This window comes from Bombus pyrosoma, linkage group LG6, assembly GCF_014825855.1.
Source record: "Bombus pyrosoma isolate SC7728 linkage group LG6, ASM1482585v1, whole genome shotgun sequence".
NCBI classification, from domain to species: domain Eukaryota; kingdom Metazoa; phylum Arthropoda; class Insecta; order Hymenoptera; family Apidae; genus Bombus; species Bombus pyrosoma.
The window spans coordinates 8,645,064-8,653,538 of record NC_057775.1 but is presented as its reverse complement, the minus strand read 5'-3'; the positions used below and the strand labels follow the sequence as shown (position 1 = coordinate 8,653,538).

Here is an 8,475-nt window from a genome sequence, read left to right as displayed (position 1 = left end):
GCGGCACTTCGATGTTGAGTAGCCGCTGATTACGTGACCACGTGGCTCGATCCAGGTACCAAGAATTCGTGTTTCGCTTCTTTCCACTCACTCTAACGAGGATATTTTTTTGATGGTAAATTCAGTCGAGAACGAGCGAGATAAAACGAATGCCCCTCGGCATTCGACTGTTATGTACGGAAACACGACTTCCTCGTGCAGCGACAACTGATTTCCCACCGGATCAGACTTCTTTTTGGATGTTTTGCGTATATTCACTTTCAGGTCGTTTGCGGAAGAAATTGCTGCGGCGGCTGAAGCAGATGGAAGAACGTAATTTTAGCTTCGTAGTTTATGAAACAATGCCGGGTTCTATAAAATTGGTATGTAGAGCAAAGATTCGCACTTCGTTCCCTTTTCAATATCTTTCTCTAAATTAAATTTTATCAACACGGAGGAAGAAAGTAGCCTTTGCCCGGAAGATCTAGGAAATGATGTCAAACGATCAAGGCAAATGGATCATCTCGTACGTAGAATTTTAATCATGTGAAAATGGAGAAGATAAGGATATTTGTATGCGACGTGCAGTTTTGCGCGTCGATTATTACGAATTATAAATCGTCGGTTACATTTGTTGATGTTTAAAATCAATTAACGTATCGTACTTTGCGAAAACGCGATAGGATTCGCTTCACTTAGTCATCGATATCTTCCAACAGTGAATAATGATTAATCACTCATCGATGAATTTATTGTCTGCGCTCATACATCTTGCTATGCATTTTACGATCTGTATTGATACAAATTTCACCTAATATAGATATTTCTTCGTCTTTCATAAAAGAAACTCCGCTGAACCAACGTTTCAGTTTCCACATTATGGGAAATATTTCCAAACGCGAGACTTCCGTAGAAAGAAATTACAAGAGACAAAGGATTCTAGATGAAAATCAAACTACCAGAACGTTCTTAATTAATACAAAGTAGATCGATTTTCTCAAGATAATGACATTAAATAACTCTTTCGCTGCTACTGACGTATATACGTATTGCGGTGCGTCAATTAACTAATGCTACTGACGCAATTGATCTGGAACAGCTAAAAGTTCAATGGGCGATGTGTTGAAACAAACATTACCTAGATATTTTGTAAAATGGAAAAATCTCTGACGGAAGGTGTGTAATTCTTGACGTCACGTAGCTGTATTTTTCAAACGCTATGATACAAAGTGAATAATAAAAGTATCGACAAATTAGGTGCTATATCACAAGGTACTGTATAAATTTGTAAAACATACGATTCCACGTAGAATGTAACTGTCGAGTGTAAAATTTAAATACGTTACAATTCATTGTCGTTAAATAGTTGCACGACAAAGGTAAATAATAATCGTAACGTGGACAGTTTCCAGCGAAATATAAGATTTCCATTAGCGCGCGATGAATACGAAAAATTAAACCAAAATTAGAAAGACTAATCTATTCGGTTGGCAACTAAGTGATCGCAGATTTTGTGATTAGGTGGTAATGACAAAATCCGCGGTCGCTTAGTTGCCAATTCAATAGAATAAATAGAAACGAAAATTCCAGTTTTGCATTGCGATCATTTAGAAAGTTGAATCATTAGAAATTTTACATAACCATTTGAAGGACTGAAATTAATATTATAGCTGGATTTGGCGTTTAAAAATTACATTTTACAAGAAAATTACGCAGAGAATCGTATCGTTTACTTTTTTTCTTTTGCAAAGTGGTTCTACAAGAAAGGATAGCCATTACCAATACTGTTCCGTTGATCTCTGTATGTGTCATTGTTAACCGTTGTTTCATTAATTATATTTCTGACAAGTGGTACGACCAAGAGGTTCTTCTCCAATCGTACACGTCATTTGCTGCGAGCGGAAGTATGCATGGACAGTTCATACGTATGCACGCGAGCGCATAAATCGGCCTCGACGCTCATCGGAATGTACTCCGATTGCTTATTCGAAGCGTGGATGCCAGCTATACTCCGATTATGCAAATATTCGGCGGTAATAACGTTAACAATGCCGGTAACTTCGTGCATGCGTGAATCCTCGCGCCTTCATTAGAGTTGCGCGCGCCAGTGTTGCAGCGCGGCTATTAATTAAACGATTTTCGCTTCGTTTTTCAACGATTTGTTTATGAATACGATGCGTTCTACAAAGATTGCGAAGATAGATATACCTAACTGTAAAGAAATAAACGAAAATACCTGAAAGACGAGTGACTTTTTATTTTACTATTAGAATTATTTTAATATAAGACGCAGTGGTACGCGCAGAGGAATGAACATTTCTTTCGCGTCTAAAGATATAACCATCGTGGTAACGATACGTCCTGGATGATACTATTAAGTAAACATTTTTATTTTTACAGTAACAACAACCACAACATTGTCATCTTCAGTAGCAGCTAGAAGCTTCTGACCACAGTTATATATGGTGTAATAATTCTATTTAATCGTGAACTATGCATTGATACGATTCTTGTAAAAATTCTACAGGGCACAGTGTTCACGCTATACTTGTTCGATAGATTTCTGAAACTTCAGAAACTTCCCATCATGATGGTATAATAACGTTGTTCTTCGTTTGGAAAAGTCTCTGACAGACACTGTATCAAATCAATAAACGTCCGTATACTTCCAAATAAGATCGTTTTATTTAAAAAAATGTATAAAAAAATTGTTCACCCTTTGAATGATTCGGAATTCGCCACGTCCAACAAAAATATCACCTCCGGTATTTTTTTCCACTAACTAGAATCGAAAGCTACGATACTGCGCCAGCACGTGGCACCTATGACAGCCGGTTTGTGTTGACCGGGAGTCGTCATGACAACTCGAACGATCACCACGCGACAAGGACGGCCACTTCGTCGGTGTTTCGTGCAAACTTCGTAATGGTACCGTGACGACAACGTTCGCAGCACGACTACACGAAATTTCCACTATTTACGAAGAAAATGGTGGTGTTCGACAAGCGTAGATCATTGATAGTGTCCACCGCAGGCCACTTCTTCGGTGTGCCCCTGAAAGACGACGAGACGATCGCGGACGAGCAAACAGTGTTGGACAACTTCTTGGACAGAGCCGCGTGCAGAATTCTCTGTGCACAACCGGCGGATGCGAAGGACGAGGAACTGCGGTTGAAGTTGAGCAACGAGTTACCCGTTGGGAGAAACACTCTGGTCTTCTTTAAGGTAAATAAAAAATAAAAGCAGAAGATAGAAGAAGCGTTGAGTAATCTCAACGCGTTACAGAAGAATTGTAGAATATTATTTGTCATTTATTTAGCTCATTGAACGATAAAAATGCACGCCATTTCAATTTGTTTCTAAACATTTGTTCTTTCATTTTCATCAACGCATTCCCTGTTATCGACACGTACGATGTTTCGATCAAATTATTTCAATAACAACGACACAATTATTGCATTGTCATTCGCGTGAAGTCGTTCAAATAAAATTACAGCGTCTAAGAGAACAACGATCTTAAACTGCTTAGTATCTTTTAAAGTAGAAAGTCGAACGAACTGATGAATGAGAGCTTAATGTAGTTAACAGAAGCATCGGTGACGGAAAGGAATTTCCACGACCTCGTTCAAGTTACAACGACCGGCAGTGGAAAAGGATCGACGTTGCTCGAAGCTCTCCGTCAAGTATGGGCGCCAACACTTCGGTCTTCTGGTCTCAATTCATCCTATTTGAAGAAGCTGGAGGAGAATCTTCTTGGCTCGTCAGCAACGACTTCCGTCGTCGAGGAGGAGAATTATTGGAGAAAGACATGGGAGGATGCGAAACGATCGCACGATAAAACGATTTACGCGGAAGCTGTAAAAACCTTGAGGAGCATCCGAGCCGAGTTGGAGAGCGCAGCGGTGGCTAGGTGTCGTAAAAAGAGATCATTTCAGTGAATTCTTCGGTAGTTGGATCGTGAGAAATTTTATGGGGATACGTTTTCTAGCTATCTTTGGAACATTGCGCGTGAAAGCGTTACTTCTGTTACAATTGCCATGTAAAATTTGAGATAAGAAATTAAGCATGTTAATTTACCTAATCGTATTATCAAAAGTTTTGTTTCTTTTTCTTTTCTATGATATAGTATACAGGTTTTAGTTTTAATAGAAAAGTTTGGAATCCTTTGTTCCTTTAAACAACTACGTATAGGAGGACCTCTGAATTTTTATTTCCAGTGCTGCAATTAGAAATTGAATTATTTTCACTTTGGTATATTTTATCTGCTATATTCCTCTTTTTCGTACACAGAGATGGGCTAATTAGCGTGGATGACGCTGTTGAAGCGGTATCAGGCTACACCGACGACTTGTGGAAGTTAGGAGATCTAATATACACCGAGGAACGTATGAAATCCTTTTTGGATGTTATTGGAGACGAAGTGGTATCTCTCGTAAGAAACACAATCGGAGAGGTAAAATATCGTAACTAATATTCTATGATAAATTACGTTTAAATGAAGCTGCTAAGAACTAGTTCACTTTCTTTATCCATTTCATTTTTGTATCTTTCAAAAATTTACTTGATTGAATTCTTAATATATTTATATATTTATATAACTTAATATATTTTTCTAAAATTTTATGAAGTTGCTCGTGTTCATCCTCAAAATAGATTCGAACTAACGACGATCGAGTGAAAATCGAAGCGATATCAAGTGGTGCAGGAATTTGCGAGAAATGGACAGACATGGTGGAGAAATTCACTACGTTATTTTGGCCTCATCATTCACTTCATCCGTGGAAGGGTGACAGTTACGTCCCCGAAAGATGTTCACGTATTGGCAAACGGCTCAGGTATCTCTTATTAATTTGCTCTTCCTGCTTTGTAGCTGGATTCAATGGACGATTTTCTTGGTATTTAGGCAGATTGGGGAGCTACGTGCTCAGTATAGGCAATTAACCAGGCTGCTGACTCCTAATGAGAGATCCGGACTTGACACGGATACTTTGATGCATTGTTTCGATGATATTAAAGGTATCCCTGCATTGTTAACATTTAATTATTGCAAAAGATACACGCGTGTTATTGCGTAATTTGTGATCATTCCAGCAAGTTCAGAAGTCGATAAATTTTGCCTCTGTAATATTAACAAAAATATGTAGAATTATGTATATTTATTAAACATTCAAGACAATGTTGATTATTCTAATAAAGGGATACGACGATAGTATCTTTTTAATGTATGAACAATTATGTATGGTAAATTACGTGTAAAATTTCAAAAAATGGTACTACATTAAAAGAACATAGTGCAAAACTAGTCGAAAAAGTATTTAAAACGACAAAAGATACATAAAGAATGATTTATGATGAATGTAAACGCTTGATAAATTTTTAGGAAACGTACAAATAATTTAACAAATATAAGACAAAAATCTATCTGACGGCGGATGCTTCTTATATTAATTATTTTACCCAATTATATTTACGTAACGGCAGACAATTAATTATACGTTCATCAGTGGTGTTCGATGACGACGACAAATCTGTTGAATGGAACCGACTCAAGAGGAAGATCGAAGAAGGGCTGGTACCCGCTGAAGAAAGAGTAGCGCAGAAACTAAAGTCACAAATTGCCGATGCTACTACTCCAAACTCTCTACTCGCTGAATTTCGACGGTACTTCGAACTAATGAAGAGAGATGGTTTAAAAAGGGCTTTACGGGGAGAGCGAGAGGCCTTGCTCTCAGCTTACAGGGATCTTACAGGTAATTCTAAAGGAGAAAAGGAATCGAAACTCCAACGAATTTAGAATGATTTCGGTTACAATATTATAACCTTCTGTCCACGTCCTTACGTTTTAACTTCTCATTTTCTGCGTCATTGATCGGCGGATCTAAAGAGAATTGCTTGGCCGGGCCGGATACGGCAGACTTGTTGGATAGTCCGAGAATACTTCAAGAGGTTCAAGCTGCCAGATCTGCGGAATTAAGATTGGAAAGTTTAAATAAATTAGGAAAGGAATTGCTTGCGGATCTTCCTGGTTACGAAGACATCTCCTTGAGAGTAACGACAGCTCTGAGAGACGTTGAAAGGAAAAGACAAAGCCTCGTTGATACTTGGGTAATCGTATCATTTTAAGGTCTTATGTTATCCTTTAGTCTCCCTATAAAGCATAATCCGCTTGTCAGACTGAAGAAACGAAAGAAGCTGTCGCGAGAAAGGAACTGACGCTAGGTACTGACTCTGCGGTAGTGGAGTTAACTGGCACCAGTATGATGAGGGTCACGTACGATCCAAGGCTAATGACTTTGATCAGAGAAGCTAGGGCACTTTCGAGTCAAGGCGTCGAACTTCCTCGTGAAGTGAGGGAGCTAGTTGAAAGAGCAGGTTCTTTAGCTGGACGTGCCAGAGCTCTACAACAGGTCGCCACCTTTCACAACACAATTGGCGATCGTATGGTACCGTCTCAGAGACCTTTAATGCTCACGACCGCGCTCGAATTGGCACGAGCCGTTCAAGAACAATCTGGTGTAGTTTGGTCCGATCCTCAGGCTGTTGATGCTTATACCGCTAGGTTGAAAGAATTGGTAATTTTTCAATCTTCTTTGCGATTAATTTAATCTGCAGTTTCCAATGCATTTATCTTACACCGATTTTACAAAAATATATTTATGTATAGCATACAGTATAACGTACCTAGAATGAATATAGTAGTGAAATATAAATTAAATAGTTGAGGGCCTGAAGGCTTAAAAAAGAAGAAACACTTGGAATATTATTACGAGAAAGATGGAAAAATGAAACAAATTATTTATATTTTATTTTTAGTATTTTCGACCTATTTTATTGAAGATTGGCTTATACATGTAACGGATACCGTAAAGAAGCGTAAAAGTAGACAATGAATTAATTACAATTGATTACCAACTAATTCGACGTACTTTGCTTTTTACTTTTTATTGAAAAAGGTGAGGAAGTTTGCGCAACAGAATTCGGAGTTAGCTGCGAAGCACAGTTCGTTACGGGATCTGGTATCGAATTTACTGAAAGGAGACGCTGTCAATATGATCGGAAATCAGAATGCTTGGAAAGACGCATTGATGAACATGAGGACGATCGTCGACACTGTCGAAGCTGAATACGGAAATACGAAAGCATGGAAACTACATTGGGATAGACAACTGCTCAAAGCATTAGGTGTGGCTTATAGGTAAATTGTGGAAAGCTCAAATCTACTGCAATTATTTTATGGTAATTGGAAATCTCGTTAAGAGAAACGAAATACTCGGTCATTTTGAAAATTTCATTTGGAAAATTTTTGAAGTTTAGTGATGTTCAAAGGGTTCCACACGATTTTTAAGCTACTTTAAACGACACTGAAACTTTAAAAAGTTACTTCAAATAATTCTAAGCGAATGGACTAGCACCGAGTGGCTTTAGAAGCTACTAGAAACTTCAAATAATTCGTTCGGTTTATCTTCAACAATTAAACTATACATCACATTTTCCATTATTCTTTATTTCCTCGTAAAAGGAAGACACATAAAAGAAGCTTTCTTTGCCAAATAAAACCGAAACAAAGATTCTTCCACTCCTATCTTAGTCAAGTCCTACCAGGCTATTTAATTTTCGTATTCGTAGATAATCCGTGTACGAAATAGAATAATAAAAGATGAAATTTTTCTCTGCGCTAGAGGAGCGTTACCGTCGCTGCTGAAAAAGTTGCCAGAAGTTAAAGTGGAATTGACGTTCCGGGACGGGTCTCTGCAATGGCGACCGTCCCTCGAGGAGGTCCGTGCCAAGTTGTACTCGTCGATCCGTCGATCCCTATCGATCCCCATGAATTTCAGAGGCGTTGGCGACGCGGCCGAAGCGCATTTCGGTGCTTTGATACAAAGGAGCTGTTATTTGTTCGGCGGCGTTTATAAGCAAGCTGAGATCGCTCTTTCCGCTCTGGAAACGCTGCGAACGAAATGGCTGTACCTGGCTGCGCCAGCGAGGATCGATGCTGCTGAAAGGTACGTACTTCTTGTAAAATGAAGAACAAGTTAATGCGCTGCTTTCGTAGAAGAAGGCGAAGCTTCTTTGATGATGTACAAAGCACAGTAGTAATCTTTTTCGAGTTTTCTTTTTGATTTCATTCTGTTCAGACGGTCTAATTACTTACAAGATGGCCTCAATACTGATGCATTAATAAATTACTTTATCCAGGATCCTATACTACGTAATAAGAATATTAATAGTTGCGATTTAATTAAAATTATTTTCATACTACACACTATGTAGGAAGCTGGCGTTCTAAACGTTAACAGAATTTAATGTTTCATATCTTTCTATACTTAATAAACTTTCATATTTACAACTACTTAATAGTCAAACTTTTAATGAAAAGGCTGAAAGGAAGATCACCGCAAGAATGGACAAGAGCGTTTAAAGACGCCAAGCAATGGGCTCAAGAGGTTAGTAGACAATATTACCAGAAATTTACTACGCTATTGTTTCTTATTAAAC

General features: G+C 38.3%; 1 protein-coding gene across 2 annotated transcripts in view; it reads left to right on the top strand.

Moving 5' to 3' along the window:
• Window positions 1-2,866: 2,866 nt before the first annotated feature.
• LOC122568242 (cytoplasmic dynein 2 heavy chain 1) overlaps window positions 2,867-8,475 on the top strand; it is a 34,343-nt gene continuing 28,734 nt past the window's right edge. For both annotated transcript variants that reach the window (XR_006317017.1, XM_043727774.1), the window contains exons 1-11: window positions 2,867-3,204; window positions 3,561-3,889; window positions 4,270-4,432; window positions 4,633-4,814; window positions 4,883-4,995; window positions 5,484-5,729; window positions 5,864-6,084; window positions 6,153-6,551; window positions 6,933-7,174; window positions 7,659-7,982; window positions 8,357-8,423. Coding sequence is in view for 1 of the 2 variants with exons in the window: in XM_043727774.1 (XP_043583709.1) it covers window positions 2,968-3,204; window positions 3,561-3,889; window positions 4,270-4,432; window positions 4,633-4,814; window positions 4,883-4,995; window positions 5,484-5,729; window positions 5,864-6,084; window positions 6,153-6,551; window positions 6,933-7,174; window positions 7,659-7,982; window positions 8,357-8,423 (2,523 nt within the window). In the remaining variant the exon portion in view is untranslated. The remainder of the gene's footprint in view (window positions 3,205-3,560; window positions 3,890-4,269; window positions 4,433-4,632; window positions 4,815-4,882; window positions 4,996-5,483; window positions 5,730-5,863; window positions 6,085-6,152; window positions 6,552-6,932; window positions 7,175-7,658; window positions 7,983-8,356; window positions 8,424-8,475) is intronic.